This window comes from Actinia tenebrosa, unplaced genomic scaffold (genome assembly GCF_029948245.1).
Source record: "Actinia tenebrosa isolate PJP-AT-01 unplaced genomic scaffold, QUT_ActTen_1.0 PGA_scaffold6__47_contigs__length_16458017, whole genome shotgun sequence".
Classification (NCBI taxonomy): Eukaryota; Metazoa; Cnidaria; class Anthozoa; order Actiniaria; family Actiniidae; genus Actinia; species Actinia tenebrosa.
The window spans coordinates 7,178,066-7,201,946 of NW_028292583.1; the positions used below are offsets into that span (position 1 = coordinate 7,178,066).

Consider the following 23,881-nt stretch of genomic DNA (forward strand, 5'->3'; position numbering starts at 1 on the left):
AAGAACGGCATTCACTCTTTCATACAACAATTTAGCGATATTATTGATTTTTAGAAAAAAGAAAATCGGGGTTCCTGTGGTATGAGCTAAAGTCAGATGGCGGAGATAGAGAAAGTTCCTAAAAAAATGTTCTCTCCAAAAAGTACCATATCTTTGGACGAAATGTTCAGTCAAGCAGCTCTTGTATTCCCCGATAACCTAGCTGTGACATATATTAATGAACTTAAACAAGAAGATCTAACTTATCAGGAAGTAGACAAGAAAGCTCTTCAAATCTCATCCTACCTCAAAACGTTTTGCAAACTCCAGAACACTGTTGTTGGAATATATACCAGGATAATGCTTGGTTTTATAGCTTGTATGATTGGAGTTTTACGAATTCCAGCAGCCTTTGCACCTATTGGTTTGGACTGGCCTGTTAAAATGGTAAAGCAATTTATTGAAACTTCTGGTGTTAATGTTGTGGTAGTGAACGTGGATTTGCTTGAAAAATTTAATCAAGTTCTCAGGCTGTTAGAGGGTTCAAATAAAACCTTCAGACTGATCACTGAGTGTGAGGTTCTCAAATTGAATGGCTTTGTAGTTGCTGTAGCAAATGAGCCAATTGTTTCACCTGATTATGAACAGTCTTTGGGTTATGTCATGCAAACGTCTGGAACCACAGGGAGCCCAACAGTAGTCAAAGTTCCACATGCCTGTATTGTTCCCAATATAACTAGCTTGGCTAAAATATTTGGAATGACTGATAAAGATTCTGTAGCTGTTGTTTCACCTTATACTTTTGATCCATTCATCGTGCAAGTTTTTCTTGCTCTGTCCTCTGGGGGTCGAGCTGTGGTTGTATCAGATGCTTTCAAGCTGCAGACTGGAAAACTTTGCCAGATACTGTTTGATGATTTGAAGATTTCTTTATTTCAGGTGAGTACTTTGAGCAATTTCAGTAAAGTCTGGAGCTCCATATGCTTTAAAAGATAACTTTATCAAAAGAGGTGGGTAGTGTGGTTGCCCCCATAATTTTGACTAAAAACCATAAATTTTCCTTTTTCCTCGGTTTTGTTCGACCACCTATGGATTTGGCAGGAATTTTTGCTCTAAAATGCCTGTGCTCCCCCTCCAAATCTGGTACGCACGCTAGACATAGGCCACTGGTGGTGTGGAAGGGGTGAGGGGAATTTCTGTTCCTGGATATTAAAGTGTCTTTACTAGCTCTTGGTTTTTGGGCATTTTCAAAACTCACTTAATTTATCGTTTGGTGCCTTTTTTGTTTTATTCAGCCAACACCATATCTTATGTACTTAATTGGCCAGGAAAGAATAAGAAGGAACATCCTTGGACAACAATCTCCGTTGAGAATTCTAGCTTTTGGTGGCGAGTCTTGTCCTACACTTTCTGTCCTACAAAAGTGGAAGCATCACAATTGTGAAACAAGGCTGTTCAATCTGTATGGTATAACTGAAGTTTCAAGTTGGGCTTCATGTTTTGAAATAACAGATAAAGAATTGAACGATAAGGACACAATTGGTTCTAGAAAGAGGGTCGTAGTTGAAGATGAAGTGATGGATATTAATGAGGACAGTGTACCACTGGGCTTCCCTTTAGAGGACACTATCCTTGAAGTGAGGGATGAGAATGGATTAAAGATAGATGAAGGAGTTGGCTGTATATTTATTGGTAAGGCTATTGCTTGGTTACACTATTGCAGAAAATGATAAGAAGAGAGATCACAGATCTTTTTAAACACAACAGGATACAGCATGTATTTTTACCAACAAAAGCATCACTTCATGCAATGCTAGTCAGTTGGGATAGTACGATTTTGTCTCAACTTGTATTAGAGCACCATTAATCTTAATCTATATACAGTATCTGTAGCTAACATGTTAGCCGTACCAGTATAAAAGCCAGCTTAGTAGTGCTGGTGCAGATTTTTTGCTTATCCTTTTTTTACTTTCTTTACAAGGTGGACGAAACAGAGTCTGTTACCTTGGCAACGAAACTTCCTTCCATCCAGGTACCATGCGATCAACTGCTGATCTTGGTTACATCGAAGAAAACAAACTATGGTTTATTGGACGCAAGAACAGAAGCATTAAGAGACAAGCCAAAAACATAAGTCTAGATTGGTTGGAGCGAAGCCTTTCTAAGGCCTTTCCTGACTTTATATTTTGTGCTGTGGCAGATACTTTGTCAGATGCTCCACAAAATGAAATATATCTGTTTGTGAAACCAGAAACTTCGTACAACGAAAGACCGTTCCTAACGTCGTTAAAAAGGGAGCTTCGCGAAGCTTTCCCTCCTTATGCTTGCCCTGATTATGTCGGCATTGTAAGCACAATACCTTTGACTTCGCACGGGAAAGTCGACACGAGGGCTTTGCTTAAAAATTGTCGAGAAGAAAAAAATTTAAGTTTAGGGGAATCAGTTGAGGAAATTCTGAAAAATATATGGTTGAATGGAATTACGCTGGAAGACGATTCTACTGTGGCTTCTTCAAAGAGAGGTGTTTACGGACCAGGAGAACAAGGGGATCAAGCGAATACTAATCGTTCTACCCTAGACATGCCGCCACAAGTGGAAAGCGAAGACATGTTTGTTGAACATGGTGGATCTTCGCTTGCTGCATTGAGAGTTGCTAACGAAATCAAAACATGGTTTCATCAGGATGTAGGATCACGAGATGAAGAACTATCAGAACTTGTTGATGTTATTTTAAACAGCTCGTTTGGAAAACTCTGCGCGTATATCAAGGCAAGAGTTGCGGATAAAAGCTGCAATCGTGAGGGAACGATTGGTGAAAACATGGTGGAGAATACCAGTGCTAGTCAAGGCGATTTTCATTTGGCTTCTGCAGATGAAAATGAAAATTCATCCGAGTTTTGTACACGGATTGGAATAACTTCAAAGCCATCCAAGAACAATGATGACAGAGAGGTGAAAACGTCAGTTTCGCTTAAGAGGAGAAAGATCGAAGATAATGGTAAGCATACACATCCAACAGAGGCTGCTACTGGCAATTTTAGTTGTTTTTGTTCCATTCAACGAGGCATGCGTGCGACAACTTGCTCATCTTGCACGGCATCCGGAATACACGGTGGCGTAGAGCATTCCCAAGGGGCTCTCGAGGCTAGCTTATCTTTAAAGTGGAAAACCAACTTCCATAAATGCATAGATGCTTCTCCTCTGGTGGTCGGTACGAACGATAAGGACTTGGCGGTCGTGTATTTGGGATCCCATGCTCATGTGCTCAAGGCAGTTTATCTAGCTAGTGGTATGATTTTGTGGGAAACATGTCTTGGTGACAGGCTAGAGTCGTCAGCTGCATTATCAAAATGTGGTCTTTATGTCATTGTAGGTGAGTACTGGCTTATCTATCGATAAAATGCAGACTTTGTGAAGGAGGGAGGGAGGGAAGAAGAGAGGGAGGGAGGGGGCGGGGGAGGAATGACGGACAGCAAGAGTGACGTATCGGTGCTGATGCAAACGCCTTCCGCCTATAGGGTCCTGGGTCCTGGGTCCTGGGTTCTGGGTCCTTTCGGGTAATCTTTTCTTTGATTCGAGGATTTCTTTTGGAGTCCAACCTAGATATTATATCAATAACTAGATGTTACTGTGTCGAGTTACTGATGTCTTTGTTACTAGATTAGAGTGGATATAAACTATTGTATTCTTTTCCCGTTCAAGGATGTTACGATGGCAAGGTTTACGTACTAAACCGTAGCAACGGACACGTTGTCTGGACATATCAAACTAGTGGGCCAGTAAAAAGCTCCCCCTGTGTGGACCCCTCCACGAGGCTGGTATGGATCGGATCACATGACCACCATCTGTACGCGCTTGATGTCAATCAAAGGGATTGTATCGCTTCTATTGATTGTGGCAGTTCTTGCTTCAGCTCGCCTTGGATACTGCATAATCCTCACTTGGTATTCATTGGTACCTTAGGGGGACGACTTTTCTGTGTGGACGCTTCAACGCAATCAATTAAATGGAGCAAGCAGTGCCCTCAGCCTATCTTTTCATCGCCTCTAGCTACGTCTCAGGCAGTAGTTTACGCATGCGTCAATGGAATAGTTTACTGCTGTGATCTCGATAGAAAACCCCTATGGGAATTCAAGACAGGAGATCCTGTATTTAGTTCACCGACAATGTTTTGGTCTTCTGTAGCGAATGAAAGCAAAGGCTACGTCTTGTTCGGTTCTCATGATGGGTTTGTTTATTGCCTCTCAGATTCTGGTGAAATGAGATGGAAGTTCAAAACAGATTCTCAGGTCTACTCCACGCCGTTCGTTGCACCAGTTGTCCGAGAATTGAAGAAACCTTCCGAGGTCACTGATAAAATCATGAACTGTTCGTCACACTTGCAAATGGACATTCCTGACATTAAGATGTCATCAGAACACGCTCGAAACACTTCTGGATCTACGATTGAAGGAAGGGGTGTGATGTCCTCTCGTAATGACCCCGTCGTAGTAGTCTGTTCTATTCAGGGTACGATCTACTGCCTTTCCTTGGATGAAGGTCATCTTGTTTCGTCTTGGTCCTTCCCTGGTCAGGTGTTCTCTTCACCAATCTTAGTTGGTAACGATATTTTGGTTGGTTGTAGAGATGATTTTTTGTATTGTTTGACAATAAACTGAGTAACAACACTCAAATAATAACTCCCGGACCATCTAATAATCCACTGATGTTACAGTTGTGTGGGCAGCCATTAATTATTACATTGAGGTCAGTGCACGTGGTCAGGAGCGTAAACCAATCCTATTTTGCAGTTAGACTTTCAGAAGGCAGTCACAGCAGATGAGAGACCTCTAGGATTAGGTTTACCGCTAGGGATTAGGCCCAGAAACACGGAGAATGAACACTCAGCAACAATGAAATTCTATATGGCGACCCTTCCAGCAACAACTTCGTTATGACGACTTGCTGAAGGTCGAAAGCTTGACGGGAAACGCCTGACGTCGAACTGCAGTTTGAGGTTTGCGGTACCCGCTTCCAAGAACTTCTAATTACTGAGATTTCACCTGGGCTGGATATTCTTTTCCATTGCTGTTTTCCTGCGAACCTGGCAAGCCCAACGTGAACCTTTATTTCATGAAGATTTGAAGCTGTCGTCAAACCGATATCATTCAACTTATTATTATTTCATTATTGTTATCATTCATATGATAATTCATGAAAATTTCAAGCAGACTTTCATCACACTGATAACATTAAAAATGAATACCATTGTAAGTTCAACCCACACTTGCAAACCGTTTTATTACATTAATACTCGTGGCTTTATTCAAATCAATTGTGATAAAACTTATTGAAGCAACTTATATTTTAAACATAAAGTGATAAATAATACAATTTTCTATCTTTAGTCCTATCCGCAGTTGGAGCACGAGGGTGGCTTTCCCCAGACCGTAGACTGAATCACTTAACTAAACTAGTTAGTAAACTAATAGAGGGTTAATAAATCTTATTTCAAGGGCGGATCCAGGATTCCTAGAAGGGGGAAACTATTACAAAGTTTTACCAGGAATGCGAGGAATATACTGAAATTTTTTTTAAAAAGGGCGGTGACTTGTCATCTATTTTACCACCCCTGGATTTTCCTCTGTACTTTCATTGTTTTATTCTAGAAACTGTTTCACTGTCTAGGGAAAATCCCTCTTATAAAGGAAGGCGTGTAGTAGGATCGTGATTCACCTCTTTTTACCGGCCACTTGACAATTCCCTGAAGGTGGCCGCTAATAGCGGTTTTACTATTAATATTTGTTCATAATTAAGTTTCCTGCTCGATCATTTCGAGTTTTGTTAACATAGTCCAACATTTTCTTGGAATAAGTTGTCATCTGTACTTTTCCTTTGAGTCATTGCCATTCTGAAGAAATCCAAATTTGGCAAGGTTTCTTTCTCATCTTCATCTAATGGGGCCGTCAGTAAAGAGATGGTTCTGTTTATATACAATAGGTTATATACACCAACAAGTCACGTGGTCTACCTCTGTTGGATGTCATGCATGGACATCTTTTGGGTTCATATCTCATATACAATTCTACTTAATTTAAAAAAAAATAGCTTTGAAATTGCTAGATTAATTTTATCGTTTGTCAGTTTGCCATATCAAATTACTTCCAATTTCCATCGAAAATTATAGCGAAAAAGAGCATGTGATGTGTTGGAGGGAATGTCTTTTCTTACGTAGACAAGTCTCTTCGTCCCAGAGTTTGACTTTGTATTATACCATTGGCATAATATACTGGCCAGGGCAAGCGTCTTCAGTGTAGAAGACACGCCCAGTCTGACCAAAAGAAACCCAAAGCTGGGGTATTGAGAATAGGGCTATAAAACCTACTGGATGGTTTTTTGGTGCAGCAGAATGATAACTGTTAACTACAAACAGACCATGGTGAAGGTTTGCATTCATGATATGAAATCTCTCTACCAGCCAAGTTTTTGACTAGGAAAAAGACTGGATGACAGAAGCAAGATAATTAATCAAGGAAAGAAATTATTACCAACTACAGAATAAAAAATCAGATTATTGCCACAAAAAATCAAAAACAAAACCAAGTTTAACCGACACACACAAACATACACACGAATCAGTATTATCACATGCTGCACCAAAGAACCCTAAACATTGCCGTCTCTCTTTCATGAAGCCTGAGGCCGAAGATGAAGATGTACTGTAAGTCTCTCCAAACCAGCTGGACTGACATGTGACCTGGCGACCTGATGTGAATGCATTGAAGTTCTTTGGTGTTGCGCTTAGCAAGCCTCAGTCTTCAAGAAAGAAAAAGTTCCCACCCCGTTTTTGTTCCACATCCTACAGGAGAAAAGAATTAGAAGTCAGGGACCTGTGAGTAAATGAATGAGGGAAGGGGAGGTATGAAGAAGGGTGCGAAAAAAGGCTAGCTATGCTTAATATGAAAGAAATCCCCCATTTTTAAATGGAATTTGTGCCATTTATTTTTTTCGGTCTGGTGTACTAAAAATTGTGTGTTCTGATTGGATATTTTCTATCTTTGACCACATTCTTGTATTCTGGGATATTGGATTGCTAAACAACAAAATTGAAAAACTAGTGGAAAAGTAAATGCGAAAAATTATTTACTGGCCTAAAATCAGTTTGGATAGTGAAATACTGTGCCCTTTATAGCAGGCTTCGATAAGAAATCTACAATGCCAGCATTGTTTTCCCTTTACTAAAGGTAATTATATATAGTAAAGTTAGCTAACTAAGTATTTCGACTGAATAAATGAACATTACCTTGACTGAATGGAGCTTGTTGATTCGAGGCCTGAAGTTAGTTGGATCTCGTCTGAATGTGATTTCTAGGGATTCCAAGAATCTGTTCATACCAGTTAACAATGACTGGGGACTGAAGTGGAGAAAAGATGGTTGTCATTCACACAATGTCTATATTTATAGTTTGAAATAAATATGATGATGAACACATGTCACATGGTACACTATCTACTGTATCTATTTATTAGTTCAAGAATCCAACCAAGACACTGAAGGTGAGGGAGAATTACACTAGCTACTGCTACACCAGTTTGCTACACCACCCTTGATAACCAAATTTAGATTAGCATTAATCAAGAATTGGAAAAAATTCCATACTTCTATGTTTTAATGGTTGATTAGTGAGTGGACTTCACAACCAAAGCTTCCAACATCTCACAAACACTGCATTTAACCAAACAAGAGTGGGTATCTGAGAAATAAGGTTTGTATCAACATTATGTACATACGTGTTAGCCATTGTTTTGACTGATGGTGTTCCCTCAAAAACAATCACACGATCTGCAAGGTATGTAGCCATGATGAAATCGTGCTCAACCACAAACCCTGTCTTCTTGGCATGCAGGATAAACCTGGAATACAAAGTAATGATAAAAGGGTAAATTATACACCGTGAAAAGATGAAAAAACTTACTGATGTTTTGGACGATAGTCCTTCGTTGGAGTAAAAGAGAAAGGTGGTAAAAAGGAGTGTTTATATAATGAGAATAAGACAAAAGAAACCAATGAGAACAAGGTAGGCAAGGAAAAACCAAATACAAAGAAATACAAAGGAAAGGTTAGATAGGATCTTGGTCACTATCCAGTATACAGCTATTTAAAAAAAGGGTTGGTAAAGGGTTTAATGCATGTTTCATATCAAGCCCGAAATGCAATATAAGCAATGTGAATGCCATAGACTGCTTTGGCGATACAAGAGGCATCTTGATCCAGGAGTCAACTATATTAATAATGTGCAGCTTGATGAATATATTTGCTATTAAGCAAGGCTAAACCTGTGCAAATGGGCCTGTAGTCAAGGAACACAGTGGTATTTACTGAATGAGGTCTATTTTTGTGCTCACCGTTTGATGACTTTGGCTGCCATTAAACGTTGTTCAGAGTCAAGGTAGGCAGAGGGTTCATCAATCAAATACACATCAGCAGGCTGTAAAAAATATTATATTACTGTTAGTACCAATGGGATCTAGCAGTCTGAAGTGGAGGAAATTGACATAGCTACCCCTAATTTATAAGGATAAAATATATGCCCTACCCTTCCCATTGATGATGTACCATTGAAACTGGTTTAAGCGCTGCCCCTGATTAAACGCCGCCCTCAAATAAGCACCCAACCCAGGACCAAAATTATTAATAATCACCGCCCCTAAATAAGCGCCACCTGTATTAATAATTGTTTACAAATCATGAATGCAATAAGCGCCACCCTCGAATAAATGCCGCCCCTGAATTAACGCAGCATAAGAAACCCAAAAAAGTAATAAGCGCTGCGGTGCTTAAACCAGTAAATACGGGTATGGACACATGCACACTTACTTTCCCAGGGTCCATTTTCTTATTATTGATGGACAAAAGTCACTACCCTCCTTTCTTCACCCTCCCCTCCCCTCTCAAAATATCAATACAAGTTGCCTACATCAATTTTCAAGATATCATTTTTATCCATGTTAATGACATATTACCTTTCCAAGACAAATGGTAAGTGCAACACGCTGCAGCTCACCACCAGACAAGTTGAGAACCTGAAAGTTTACGGTTCGAATTCATTAGTAGAAGGGCGATTGAGGGGGTGATTGGCTGTATAACCATACCCCTTTGGACTTGAAAAATAATAAGAGCAAAGGATAAGAATTAAAGTAAAACTTATGGAGGATGCTTTTGTAGGTAACAGTCACCAGTCACAAAACAACAGGGCCAGGTTGCTCCAAGCTGGATCAGCGCTAATCCAGAATTAACTCTATAGGTCTTATTAAGAGTTAACCCAGGATTAGCACTAATCAGGCTTTGAACAACTGGGCCCAGCAGTAATCTTTTGAAACCTTTAGTTCAAAAAAGGGTGCAAGGGGAACATTTTACTGCTATGCCACCATTGGCCACTTGGAACGAGTTTTTAGAATTAACCTAGTTAAAAAATTGACTTTGACACTTGTACACTTTGACAAGAAAGACTACATCAAAATTAGTGAATTTCTAGATTTTCAAGATTTTGGGTTTCATACCTTTCGTGTAGCAACCTCCCAAACATCTCAAAAGTTATTACAAAGAATGTATAGTTACTGGGGACGCTTGTCCCTAGCAAACACATTTCTTTGTAATTTTTGATGTTTTTGATTGCTTATAGTTTAGCTGTTACTTACCCAATCAAAGCCATACTACAGAAACCTGTTACTTTTGATATGCTCTTTCTCGTCATGGAAATATTTTAAAAATGAGATTAATTATCAATAACTTCTATATACTCGTTCCTAAAGTGGCCTATTACATGTTTCAATATTCTGTATAAAGAGAAAAAGGTGCACTTTACCTCCTGGTCCATGATACTCTCAACCTGCAGTGGCTTGATCACGTCTGCAATGAACTGTGGGTGAATATACGAATCCCTGATCTTGGTGTGTAAGAGCTGTCGGACTGTACCACTTGATTTTGGACTGATTTTTTGAGGTTTGTAGCTGACATTCAGTAAGGGCACTTCCTCTGTTGAAAGAAAATGATTTGCTTTATTAAACTCAAGAGGTTTAATCTTAGCATAGCTAAGTTTACTAACTAAGTATATATCGCTAATCATCACCACAAGTACAGCAGAAGCCAAGCTTAATGGAGCCGACCTGAAAGCAATGTAATGGCTCTAACCAGTTTGAATTAAATTAAGGGGTTTTTGTATGTAGGTGTCATTAAATGAGATAAAAACAAGCACTGAAATAAACAAGAAGTCATTTACTACCACATGGTTGGCTCAGTTGGTCGAGCATCTGAATGTTGTTTGAGAGGTTCAAGCCTTGATGGCCAGATCAACACTACAGGGTCTTAAAATACTTGAGGAGAAAGTGCTGCCTTTGTAATTACATCTACTGTACAAATGGTTAGGCCTGGATGTGGCTTGGATAACCCCTTTAAATGGCAGTCCCCCCTCGCCACACTTCATCACTACTAACCAATATCAGAGGGAAGTACAAGAACCACTGAGGACATTAGAAACCCTGGGCGTGATCACCCTCAGTGCCTCACCTAATATTAACCACCTCATGATCGTAAACGCCTTTGAGTATTTACATAGAAAGTGTGCTATATAAATCATAATCATTACTGTGCTGATACTCCAACCTCGACAACAATGATGAATTAGTATCATTAACCAATCATATTGTGACATTCACTTCAATATTTTCAACTGGCCAATCAGATAGCGCATCAATATAATAAGAGCATGAGAACGTGATAATCTGATTGTCTGACACTGTTATCAGTTCAATTTCTGTCTAGTTTACCGTTATCTGATTGGTCAGTTTTAAACCACCTACTATCATTATCAGGAGCCAACTTTCCAGCAAGCATTCTAATGAATGTGGTCTTTCCAGTCCCTAAACATCAAAAATAACAAGCAAAATTGGTCATTATGCTCAATTGTTGTATCCCCTGTACCCCATCCATTATCAAGATTGTACACCCCCAACCCCACTAAACATCAAGATTGTACCCTTTTACTCAACCCATCATCAAGATCGTACCCCTCTAACCCACCCATCATCAAGATCGTACCCCTTTAACCCACCCATCATCAAGATTGTACCCCTTTAACCCACCCATCATCAAGATCGTACCCCTTTAACCCACCCATCATCAAGATCGTACCCCTTTAACCCACCCATCATCAAGATTGTACCCCTTTAACCCACCCATCATCAAGATTGTACCCCTTTAACCCACCCATCATCAAGATCGTACCCCTTTAACCCACCCATCATCAAGATCGTACCCCTTTAACCCACCCATCATCAAGATCGTACCCCTTTAACCCACCCATCATCAAGATTGTACCCCTTAACTCCCCCCATCATCAAGATTTTCCCCCTCTACCCTAAAAAATATGATCGTACCACTTTATCTCAATCATCAATATTGTACCGCTTTACCACACCCATCATTAATATTGTACCACTTTACCCCAACCACTAGCAAGATTGTAATCATCTACCCCACCCATCAAAAAGGTTGTTTTTTCCTCTATTAATGCAAGAAGGCTGATAAACCAATTTGTCATTTCCATACCATTTTCTCCCAACATTACAATGATTTCAGAATCAGTGAATTCTCCTGCATCAATGTTCAACTGGAAATCCTCTGATATCATGGAAAATAAAATGAAAATGATTAGGGAATCATAAATATTAAATATTAGCATGGGTAAAATCAAGGCTTTTTTAAAAAACACAATTAGCATTATTTAAAATTATATTGATTTGGATCATTCTTTATAAATACAGAAAACTTACTCAATTTTTTGTACATAGATGGGTAGGCATACCGACGCACTCTCTTGATTTCCTCTTCCTACACAATGAAAATAAATAATAAATAAATAGATAAATAAATAATAATAATAATAGTTTATTTATCCACATAACGCCTACTGTAAGAGCATTTCACATACTCGTTTAAAATACGCACATGCACTAGTCCTTAAGAAATATATAAAACTAATATAAAATATAATATAAAATGTATATGTAAATATATATATTAAATAATAATGATAACTTTATTATTTATATAGCGCATTACATACAATATTCTAAAGTGCTTTACGTTAACAACATACATAAAACAAATATATTTATTAAATAAAATAAAATGAAAAAATAAATATGTAAAGAGAGAAATGAAGGAATAAATGAATGGGCGAATGAATGAATAAATAAATAGAATAAAAATAAATAAATAAATAGGATTTAACAGCAGCATTTCTCAAGAGTTGCTCTTTATTCACTAAATTCCAATTGGAATTTAGAAAACAATTTTTGTGGAGGGATGAAAACCTGGACATCAACCCTTGGAGGGATGAAACCCTTGAAGCACAGGAGAGAACCTGGACATAAACCCTTGGAGGGATGAAACCCTTGAAGCATAGGAGAGAACCAACAAACCATTCTACTCATATATAAAGACATCAAATCCAGGAATCAAACCTGACTTGTCTTAATAAGAGGCAAGCGCTCTTAACACTACAGAAATCAATGGTTTAAATCTTTTTTTTGATCGGCTCACACTGTGAACCATCTGCTAATCACACGTACAGAGTACATTCACATTTTCCACTCGAAGTAAATCTACTATTATTATTATTTACCATATATTCCTGCATGGAAAAGAGGATTTATATTTCTTTTGTTACCTTGTCTGCAGTCTCAGATACTTTGAAGACCAGTGAAGTTTCTCTGAACCTTAAATTTTCAGTTGGAACAAATCCATCCAAGAAGATATTGATACCTGAAGAAGATGAATCAAACATACATTTATTTCATATACTTCATGAATATAATCACTACTATTAACCATAACAAAATTTATTATCAAGGAATTCATGGATTTGGACTAACAGACTTTACTAAGTAAGCAGGCCTAAAAGTAATGGCTTCTCAAAACCAGTCATCAAGTCAAGCCACATTGGGATAGGAAATAGCTGGTCAAAAGAACCAGCTTGAGAGGTGTTTGGCTGGACACGTTTACCAACTGTTATGTTGAACCCTGATACATTAATGATACTTAAAATTTGATTGCTTACAAGGCAAACCCAACATACTGTGTTGCATAATATGATATTACTACAATAGTGTGGCTATGTTTAGGAGTTATTGCAAGATTCTTGACTTGTAGATCAGGATGTCATTCTTGCTCATGGCTAAAAACAATGGCTGCTCAATGGCCAGTCCTCAAGTCTAGACACATCAGACTGATAATTAACATGTGACTAGTCAATATTGCTGGTCAAGAGGGCAAGTGCCAATTTTGGGATATTATTAACAGATATTTGTCCTTGGTGTTGGCCCTACATGCTGCACAGGCATAAAGGATGATGATGATTATCATATATTTAAAACACTCATTAATAATTCATAAGCTTATGGTCCAATTGGAGCCACCATACACGTCACATGCATGAACCTTTATAACCGATAAAGTCCTCTTCATTAGTATTCAAGTGATTTTATATAAAGACACATGTGATCTTTATATAAAGACCACTCGAATACTATGAGGATGACTTCATCAGGTTTATTATTGACAGAAGGCTATTGCCAGCTCAGAAGTCTAGACTTGTGTCTAGTGAGGAAGTGTAGCAATGGAATTGGTTGTAAGAGGTCTCTGAAGATCTTACCTTCTCTAACACTGAAAGGCATAGTGACAACACCATAAGCTCCAGGCATTCCATACAAACAGCAGATGTAGTCAGACAAGTAGTCAAGGACACTCAAGTCATGCTCAACAACAATGATGTACCTTTGAGAAGAAAAAAATTGAATTTCTTGAGGCCAGGATGAAGTGCAAATGGTACATACTGTAATCATAAAACTAATTTGCACCATCAAAAGATTGCCAAAATCTGCATTTAAAGATTGAGAATAACTTGAATTCGAAATTCTTGAGGCTCAAGTACAAAATTAATGATACATTATCTATTATATAACTAGTTTGTACAAGAAAAAAATTGCTAAAATTTGTATTTAAAAATTTAGAATATTCAGCATTAGATAATTATCATTACCATTATACCCCTACAGTAGATTGCATGTGGTGCATTGGCATTACAGTCATATTGTCTTTGAATATTGTACTACAAATGTACAGTCTATCACTTTGATTAACAGGAATTACATTTTACTACTTTTTTGTTTTCATTTTCATTTTTCATTTTTTCATTTTGTTTTGATTTTTTTTTCATATTCCTGCTCCGAGCTTACATTATTACATTATTCAGCCTTCTTGAAAAACTACTTTAAAGGTACCATTTTAAACAAAGTTGAAACACTATAATATTATAAAAAATATAGAGGCTTTGCACCATCATCTGACAGCACCCATGACAGTAGGCAGGATCAACAATAATAATTGAATCTGGTCTAATCTGATTTGAGAAAGAATTCAGTTTCCAAGGGGTGAAAGATTATATTGTTGTGCCTCCTGTCATGGCTGCCATCACATACGTGATGGTGCAAAGCCTCTGTGATAGGATAAGTAGCAAGGAATCAAGTCAAATAAAGTCGATCAACTATGGAGGAGTTTCACTAAATTTGTCAACAGTTGAACATGTGTATACTTTATGGTGACAGTAACATCAAGTACAACATGTGCAATCTAGGGGCCAGTTGGTGAATAATTACACACAGATAGAAGAAACTGACCTGTCGTTGGTCAACAAAGTGCGAATTGTCTTAGCGGCATTAAGACGCTGCTTTACATCCAAGTAACTTGAGGGCTCGTCAAACATGTAACTAAAATAGAATTAATATAAAAACATTTAGTTAAAACCATGGCAAACATTACACTTATTGGATGTAGTTGAGAGTGATGTCAAAAATTATCTGTAGGCTGAAGCAGTTCAACCGGCCAAGGTCTTTATAATTCACGTTATCATGTGAAAACTGGATTCAATAATAATGTTTTATTATACATTTTGTAAACTAAGAATAAAAATTTAATTGTGTTAAACAAACCAAACATAATTCAATACCCATTGTGACCTTGAATGAACTTGACATGACAAATGTAATATCTGCAGGAAAACCTACAGATATTACATTATTTATCATGTCGAGTTCACATGATATCATGGATTGACTAAGGGGTGGTTCTTGGCCAATGAGAAGAGAGATAGTGAAGAATGAAAGTGGTACGATAATCTAGGACATGACTTTACAGGCATTTTCATTGCTACATGCTGTACCTTAAATTAATTCCTAAACTAGGGTTAGGTTCCTCATGTACCTTTACATACTGTAACAACTTATTAATTTAACTGCAGTGCATTGGGAACTGCACTGGTAACCCTGTGGTGCATTTGGGAACGAAAAAAATAATAGGGTGGGCAAAAATCTGAAAGAAAATTAGGGTCGGTCTCCCAACAGGAAACACACTTATTTATTTATTTTTTGTTTGGCCTTATAGAATCATTCACTACTAACTACCAGAATCCCTTTTTAAATGATTTTCTTACGCTGTCATGGCTGGATGCTACATACTACCTTAAAATGATACTATCATGCAAACAGCGTATTTTGCTATAGTTTAAACAGTAAATAAATAAATAAATGTCACACAACCACCAAGTCTAAATAAAAATTCTAGTTCTTACACATTCGCTTGTTGGATGCACACAACTGCACAAGCAAAACGCTGCAGTTCTCCACCAGACAGTTCATCAACATTACGATCTAGTACAGCTAACAAATCTGTTAAATGGAACAATAATAATTAAGTCACTGAGAAGAACTACAGTTACTCTATGTTTCCAATATTTCCACACAGAATGGTGGATTCCGTAGTACTCTGTTTTTCTTCTTCCATTAAAATTGGCATATGAGTATTGTGTTAACAGCAAATGGTATTAAACTTAGTACAGTACTAACTTCAGACAGGATGCGCAAGTGCCGATCTGCATAATCCTCCTTGTTCCACCTAATCCCACATAATTTATTCATCACTGAATTTTAAACCAAATCATTCATCCCAGTTTTTTTTTTTGACCTTACACACATAATATCATGCATCACACAGCTTTTTTTGACCTTACACACATAATATCCCGTATCACACAGCTTTTTTTGACCTATCACACATAATATCACCTATCACACAGCTTATTTTGACCTAACACACATAATATCCCCTATCACACAGCTTATTTTGACCTATCACACATAATATCCCCTATCACACAGCTTATTTTGACCTATCACACATAATATCCCCTATCACACAGCTTATTTTGACCTATCACACATAATATCACCTATCACACAGCTTTTTTTGACCTATCACACATAATATCACCTATCACACAGCTTTTTTTGACCTATCACACATAATATCACCTATCACACAGCTTATTTTGGCAATATCATGCAGAAAACCTTTGCCACCCTGATTTTTATGGTCACGAACCACACACCCCAAATTTGCTTTTTTAAAAGTAATTTATTTTAAATAATACCATCCATGTGGGGCTTGGCTTGTGGACGAGGGTATCTTGCGTGATTTAAAATCACTGATCGCGCTGGATCGCTTCGTTCGCGGATTTAGCCTCACATTGGGGTGGGTTTCACATTTGGTCTATGGTTGTATTTGATGTAAATCTGATTCCATGTATGTATGATTTGAGATGAGATTAAAGAAAAAATATATATATAACTGATCCTCCAAAAAAAAACCATCCATCACTTTGAGATTTGGCTGTTAAGTATTGACTTGAGGTATACCAACATCTTCATATGTCAATATTTAAAACATTACTGCAATTTTTCTAAACATACTAACTCTGTGTCTACTAGCTACATGCTGAAAATTGGTTTTTCGCTGCTGTCAATCAAACCTAATCAGACAGTACCTTTCATATTTTTGACTGGCGGCAGCCAAAAACCAAATTTCAGCTTGCAGACACAGAGTTTGCATGTTTATGAAAGTTGCAGTAACAAATCACAAGTTAACCATACCTAATTGTTTACAAACTTCAATTTGACTTTCTGTTTCATCTTTCCTGTCCAAGATTGACTGCACACTCCCCTACACAAGCAGATCACATAGTAACAGATAAATGTGCTAGTATTAACCTTGGTATGTAATTTTATATATTCTTTAGTATTAGTGACAGTCTGTGACAGCCTGATTGCTTTCCACTGGATTTGCTTTCAGTGATTTAATGGGATTCGATTTTTCACTACGACAGTCAAAAAAAAAAAGGCATCAACTGATCAGTTTTAAGTGACGGCAGTGAAAAACCAAATTTTAACATGAAGCTTGCAGCTACCAAGTTCGCATGTTTATGAAAATAGCAATAAGATGCAATATAGAAATGAGTATGCCCATCACTGACTGATAATCTAGAATTTTCAACACTGTACACAGTCAGACATCAAATGTATGCACCTTTCAGACGTCCCTTGTTTACAATCCCCAAGAAATTTATTTTTACCTTCACAGCTTTAGGAATTTGATCAACATATTGAGGCTTGATGATTGCCTGAGGAAACGTAAACAAATATATGAAGTTAAAGACCTGCATTGGTGATTTTAGGTTTTGAGAGAATTTCCAATTATGTTGGCTACTTGTGATACAGTAATAATAATAAAAATGCAAGACATACAGACCTTCAAATCATCTTCAAGAATCTTGGTAAAGTAGTTCTGTAATTCAGACCCTCTAAAATGAAGCAAGATTTCTTGCCAATCAGGAGGATTCTGTAAACATAGGAAACCCATGTAAGTAACTGGAAACAATAAAATTTGGCCAGGAACAACAGCACTGAGCTCAAGGTACTTACATCGAATCGGCCTAAATTTGGCTTTTGCTTTCCTGCAAGGATTTTAAGTGCTGTAGACTTCCCAATACCATTAGTACCTACAAGTCCTAATACTTCACCAGGACGAGGAATTGGAAGTCTGTAACAATTAATGGGGTATGATAATTATATTAGTTTGGCAGCATAACTATATAAGTGCAAAAACCTAGAGCAAAACTATCATAATTGCTCTTGAATTTTACAATCTTGGTTGCGCTTGTGTATGTGAAAAGAGTTTGTTGGTGCTTTGTGCTTTCAGTGCTTTGCTTTGAGGGTTTTTCTTTGGTTTTTCTGGTTTCCTAATTTCCTCTTTCAGTTAAAATCAATTTTCAAATTCTAATTTGATTTAATGGTAGCTTTTTATAAAATAATTGGGATTCTACACGTGCTATGATTGGTCAAAAACCATGTTTGATGAGAGTATCAAAACACACTATTGTCATCTTAGCGCATGCGTGTATTGCAACTGTCAGATTTTAATCTATTGCGCGCGCTTATTGGTCAGTTTTGAAAAAGACGGCACATAGGAAAAATTTACTATTACTTAGGCTTTGGGTTTCTTCCATCTTTTCGCACGTTTGTTATTATATAAAACAAATTAAAAACAGTTTTCTGTGTTTGATATTCTGATCAAAACACTTGGGATGTTGGGAGAACACTCGAGAACCTGGAAATCACTCCGCTACGCGTCGTGGTTTCCTATGCTCCCCTCGTGTTCTCTCAACATCCCGCGTGTTTTGATCAGAGTAGAAAACACGGAAAACTGTTTTGGATCTGTTAAATCAAGTGGGTCTGAAAACCTGTTAGGTTTTTGTTCTACCATGGAGTGCTAAATCTGATTAAATTTTAGATTTACACGCCCTTTCAATAAACCCCTTTCAAACCTGGGCTCAAGGAATGTTTGGTACTGTCCCAGGTTATGTTCAGTCAATCATTGATTAAACAATTCTGGGCAAAATATTTCAACAAAAAAAATGAAATTTTGATCTTTTTTTGAGTGTGAAAATGTACAATTTTCGTACAAGTGTGTCCCTGAATAAATGGGATACTTACCTGTGCAGTTTGAAGGAATTCGCACCATAACGATGGGTAGTTTCCTTTTCTAGGTTACTTGGCAAGTTAATAATGCTGATAGCTTCAAAGGGGCATTTCTAAAATAATCATAAATCTAATTATGAATCTTAATTATAAATTTCAAAGAGGAACAGGGGGTAATCAGAAGTCTAGGATTTATGTCTACCTGGAGAAGGGGAAGGGGTAGGGTAGCATGACATTTGTTGTCAAAATTTTTATGGTAGTAATCTTTTTGATATATTTGGAATAGAGGCTCAAGTTGACGAACGATTTGTGCTTAGCCAACTCGTTGTAGTAGGTGTCATATGGGAAATAATGGGTGGTGTAAATGCAGTGCACTTGCCTCTAATCTCTCGATCGAAATGCAGTCAAGTTCTTATCATGTGGTGTAAAAAAAACTTGTCCACATGCTCGATTTTGAAATTCACTCCTGGTTAGCATAGAGCAGTTTTAGTATGACTGTGAAAAGTTCACTGCTTGAACATGGTCATGACGTGGCAAGCCATTTGCCAGACCAATCACACGGCATGAGAATTTATTCTCCATCCAATGAAATACTCAAAACATCACATAAACATGGCGTGGACACAGTCATGCCAAGGAAACCGTACAGCAGACAATCACATCACATGAGAAAAAAATCAGCCAATGGAAGTTCTAGAAAACATTATGGCCGCAGCACTGCACGCTTACGGCAATGAGCTTTTCACAGTCATGGGAAAACTACTCTAATACAGATGCTGCGAAGGCGTAAGTAGTAAAATCAAGGTACAATCATTTCGTGAAGGGGGGAGGGGGGCAGGGGTCTAAGAATGATACAAAGTAAATTTCATCGTTAGTAAAGCACAAAAAATATTCTACATCACGGAACACGTATGTCCAAAAACATATTAAAATATCCCTACAATAATGCTTAATAAATCACTAGTCATACCTTGGCACATATTCCACAACCAATACAAAGGGTTTCAGAAATGTAAGCAATTTTTGAATCCTCTTTCACTTCGATACACAGTTTCCCTAAACAAGTCGTACAAATAAATACAGTAAAAATACTCATTCAAACAGACGCAAGGAAAAAAAGAACTTTCAAAATGCTAAGCTTACGTGTTCTTTAGAGCCACACACTTCATACGTTCACTTACCCATTCGTACGCCAGGACAAGATTTCTTACATTCTTGTCGACATCTTTTGGGTTTACATTTATCAGAACTGACAATGGCAATACGTGTAAGTTTATCTTGAGTTTGTTGGTTGTTTTTATTGATACCAGCCATCGTTAAGGGCAGTAAAATTCACCGACTACGGAATTTCGAAATTACCGGAAGATTCAAAATGGCGCCCGTGACCATGTGGTCTCCACTGCGCGCGCATCCTTTCGATATGGCGGAAAATTTTACGTAGTTCTTTTTAAATAAAAACAACCCCTTATGTTTTTATTTTTCAGTAATAACTTATTATTTGATTTTATTCTGCATTTTTAGAGACAAAAGGGAAGAAAAAATTTCGGATATAAAATTTGTCATACTTCCGTTCACTTCCGGTTGGTTCTAGTACTTCACGTCCACACGTGTTTCAAGATGGCGGCCTGAGTGGAAGGTACAATGCACTTGCACTGTTATAAAAATGAACGCAATTAGACTATGCAAAGGGAATACAGGAATACTATTTCGACAATTTAAAAGATACTCTGCAAGTACGTTGTTTGGAAGGCAGTTTAAAGCTGATGGTGGTTGTGATTTTGTAAATATTCCAAAGCAAAATGCACGGCATGAAAAAATCTCTCTGTTGGAATTTGTCAAAAATTTTGAAGAAAAGTCTTTAAAAGAACCCGATGTCCACCATGACATTCCAAAGTCTTGGACGAAAGCTAATAGAAGAGGAGGAGTATCATCCATTCTACAAAACAGCCGTCCACAAATTTTGGGTTCTACACGACAGCAAATTGAAGGGAGGTTGTCCTTGCTGGAGTCTGTTGGTATTACAGGAAAAGATGCCTTACTAATAGCCACTGAGCTTCCCTCTCATTTTGAATTACCTGTTTCGAACTTCAGGGTTATTGGAGCTTTACTAAACAGTTTAGGTTGTAACCTTCCAAAGCTTATCATTAAAGCTCCTTATATTTTTGGTCTTGACAGTAAAGCTTTGGAAACAAATGTGCAACATCTTCAGAGTATTGGCATTCCAAATAAGGTCATTGGCCAAGCTGTTGACATTAACCCATTAATAATTATATACCCTCTATCTGATCACGCCTCTAGAACGATCCAGTTGCTGTTATCATCCTGTGAATTTGACGAGGGCAATGCTGCAGATGGACATTTTTCTGATTTTAGGAAGGTAGATCGGAATGAGTTTGCCCTACGCCTTCTAAGGCAGCCTTTTGATGGCATCAGGGAACAAGGTTTTCTTGGAGAGAATTTCAAACAAGTTGCAAAGTTTCTTTATGAGATTCAGGTTTCTCCTTGTCTTATGGTTTTGAATAACCCACGATTTTTCCAAGCAGACATTGAACAGTTGCACCAAGCACTTGAGTTTTTCACAGGGAGACCATTGCTTTTTGAAACCGAGTTAATCCAAAAAATGATGGTCTCAAAATCAGAAGTGTTTCTACATTTTGAGAGAAAAGTGTTTGAGGAACGTTTAGAGCTTCTTAAAGGAATTCTGAAAACTCCACGACAACTATACTTGCTTTTACAGAAGTATTTCTTTTTTCAGGGGGAAGAAATGAATTTAGAACACAATATTGAAATCCTGAAAAAGTACAATTTTCAAAATGAGCAGATTGCTAATATCTTAACTTCTAAGGATTTTTTTGTCTCTCAAGAAAATGACATTGAGGCAAAAGTAAAATTGTTACTTTCTGTTGAAGGTATAACAGTGGATCAAATTGCAGATAACTCCTTTTGCTTGTTAAAATCATTAACATCTTTGCAAAATCGTATCAAGTTTGCTACAGAAGTCAAACCTGAGATCCTAACTGATCTAAACATGGAGATGATATTTGCAACTGAAGATGAAGAATTTATAACCCTTATTTGTAAAAGCACAGTTGAAAAATATCAAGAATTGACAGGTGAAGAAGTTTCAACAAAGAAAATCCCAGCTATGCAGCAAAAAAGAAGAAAGAAAAATGTTACCTAAGAAAATTACTTTACAATAGCAATTGAAAAATGTTACTTACATTGAGACACCAACTGGGACCATTTGATCTAAGTTTAAGATAAAAACTTTAGCCAATCAAGAAAGAACAAAATCTGTGTCATATTAACTTCAACCTATTGCAATCTCACATTCCCATGGTTGTTGACAACATCACAGTTTTTCTCAGATATCTAGGCTTCATTGCTTTTTCCTGATTGGTTCAAATTTGATTTAAGTTTGATTCCTTTGTTTTCACTCTATGCTGTGATTGGTTAACTTTCTTCAAGTGGTCCTGGTTGGAGCGTTTTCACAGTAACCAGGAAATGGTTTTAGAGTGATTTTCAAATATGTGGGAAACTTGAATCGGCTTTGAAGTTTGCTCTAGGCCATTTTCCCCTGGTTTTTGGGGTGCCTGTTTGGTTGACTTCAACAAAAGATTTGGTTTTGTTGTCTTTAAATTGTCAGGTCAAGCAACATAGTAGCCATGTCTTTTGTCTTCTTATTCTTATGGCAAGGCCATCAATAGACCCCTTGCCAAAATGGTGGCTGAAAATTGAAAGGTGTTATATCGGCCGAGAAAAATTTAAAGACATTTGTATGTCTGGGGGTATACGCTATACCCACTGACATACACGTCTGTAAATTTGGCAATTTTCAACTTGAGTTTTCTTGGCCGTTATAACACCTGTCATAATGAATATTCGTATGGTTACTAAAATAAAAGTGCTTGATCCAGCCGGCTGGTATGGTTTTTCTCTCAGTTTAATCTTAACTCAACCGAATTCGCAGCTGCCATTTTGGCAAGGGGTCTATTGTTTCAAACACAATCAGTATTGTTTTCTGAATTATGATCTACTGAAAAGACCAAAAGCTTTTAGCCTGTGCCATTTATTGCTGCTCTGAAATAGACTTAATAGAATTAAAAACCTCTATTGCTTCAAAATCAATGATGTTTTGGCCTTTTAAGTATATTGGGCAGCCCTTATTGGATTGGGTTGGAGCGGAGGTAAGGGATCTGCACTGATCACATCAGGTACAAACATTGGTGTTGTCGTGGGTTTCAAAATTTACAGTAAAATCACAGGTAACCCAGGCTATTCACTTTTAGGAGAGAATGATCGTATGCAGTAAATAGATTTTTCTATGATTTGGTAAATAACTTTTAGGGTATACATACAAAAACTTGTTAAAAGAAATCAGATTGGGATATGTTTGTGGAAGTCTTCAGATATGGCACATTGCAAAGAAATGAATGATATGAGGGTTGCTTCTGACCAATCGGAGATAGCCGTTCTCACAATCCAATAAACAATGCTTTCTCTCGTAGTACATATTATGTGATCGCAACATTACAGATAATCTCCCAAAAAGACATTTTCATTTGAGCTGGGACAGTATCCACGTGGTCATTGAAATGTTTTAACTTCTCCTTCATTTTGTTATTGGTTAATTGGTACGTTATCAGAAAGCCCCATATGATTGGGTTTGATCCGAAAATATGACAGTCCGTAGACCGGCTCAGCAAATGTTATAGGTTGCCAAACCAAATACATGAGGGTTTTTTTCCTCGCAAATGCTGACAAGATGAATTGCATTGTGAAAATCTACTGTGAATTGTTTTAACCTATCAAAGGTTTGTTAAATTCTGGTTAAAAGGAATAATAAAACTTAAAAATTCGTTACAAAAGTGATTTTGCTAACTTACTACTTACTTTATTTTTACTAACACGACAAAAAACATTTTTCAAAAGATTTTGATAATTTATTTTATCATTATGTCCCCCTCATAAACAATCTGTGACATCATAGGGA

At 37.3% G+C, this 23,881-nt stretch overlaps 3 protein-coding genes across 4 annotated transcripts; 2 read left to right on the plus strand and 1 right to left on the minus strand.

The window, feature by feature from the left end:
• Positions 1–87: 87 nt before the first annotated feature.
• LOC116291512 (beta-alanine-activating enzyme) lies at positions 88–5,352 on the plus strand. Its single transcript, XM_031698683.2, has 4 exons — positions 88–918; positions 1,275–1,671; positions 1,961–3,352; positions 3,682–5,352. Exons 1-4 carry the CDS (start codon positions 97–99, stop codon positions 4,635–4,637), a joined length of 3,567 nt encoding a protein of 1,188 aa, XP_031554543.2. The 5' UTR covers positions 88–96; the 3' UTR covers positions 4,638–5,352.
• LOC116291513 (ATP-binding cassette sub-family E member 1) lies at positions 5,256–20,268 on the minus strand. Of its 2 annotated transcripts, none has more exons than XM_089039450.1 (20): positions 20,070–20,268; positions 19,859–19,944; positions 18,904–19,001; positions 17,833–17,950; positions 17,660–17,749; positions 17,484–17,531; positions 17,005–17,074; positions 15,648–15,744; positions 14,698–14,787; positions 13,674–13,795; positions 12,690–12,784; positions 11,791–11,848; positions 11,567–11,638; positions 10,819–10,878; positions 9,825–9,994; positions 8,983–9,042; positions 8,365–8,447; positions 7,750–7,872; positions 7,262–7,373; positions 5,256–5,941 (listed from the first exon to the last, which is right to left on the minus strand). In XM_089039450.1, the coding sequence occupies exons 1-20, from the start codon at positions 20,200–20,202 to the stop codon at positions 5,909–5,911; spliced, it is 1,818 nt and encodes a 605-aa protein (XP_088895576.1). In that variant the 5' UTR covers positions 20,203–20,268; the 3' UTR covers positions 5,256–5,908. The 2 variants fall into 2 exon arrangements, with proteins under 2 accessions (XP_088895576.1, XP_031554545.2); XM_031698685.2 differs by having other exon boundaries at positions 5,256–6,817.
• A 232-nt stretch (positions 20,269–20,500) lies between these two features.
• Positions 20,501–23,671, plus strand: LOC116291518 (uncharacterized). The gene has a single exon (XM_031698689.1). The coding sequence runs from the start codon at positions 20,552–20,554 to the stop codon at positions 22,067–22,069; it is 1,518 nt and encodes a 505-aa protein (XP_031554549.1). The 5' UTR covers positions 20,501–20,551; the 3' UTR covers positions 22,070–23,671.
• The last annotated feature ends 210 nt before the right edge of the window (positions 23,672–23,881 follow it).

Coding starts and splice junctions, on each gene's coding strand:
- LOC116291512 (XM_031698683.2), top strand. CDS start 97: ATGGCGGAGATAGAGAAAGTTCCTAAAAAAATGTTCTCTCCAAAAAGT. Junction 1,672..1,960: donor AGTTGGCTGTATATTTATTG/GTAAGGCTATTG, acceptor TTTCTTTACAAG/GTGGACGAAACAGAGTCTGT. Junction 3,353..3,681: donor TGGTCTTTATGTCATTGTAG/GTGAGTACTGGC, acceptor TTCCCGTTCAAG/GATGTTACGATGGCAAGGTT.
- LOC116291513 (XM_031698685.2), bottom strand. CDS start 20,202: ATGGCTGGTATCAATAAAAACAACCAACAAACTCAAGATAAACTTACA. Junction 12,785..13,673: donor GCCTTTCAGTGTTAGAGAAG/GTAAGATCTTCA, acceptor CATCTTCTTCAG/GTATCAATATCTTCTTGGAT. Junction 9,043..9,824: donor AGAGTATCATGGACCAGGAG/GTAAAGTGCACC, acceptor GTAAACTTTCAG/GTTCTCAACTTGTCTGGTGG.
- LOC116291518 (XM_031698689.1), top strand. CDS start 20,552: ATGAACGCAATTAGACTATGCAAAGGGAATACAGGAATACTATTTCGA.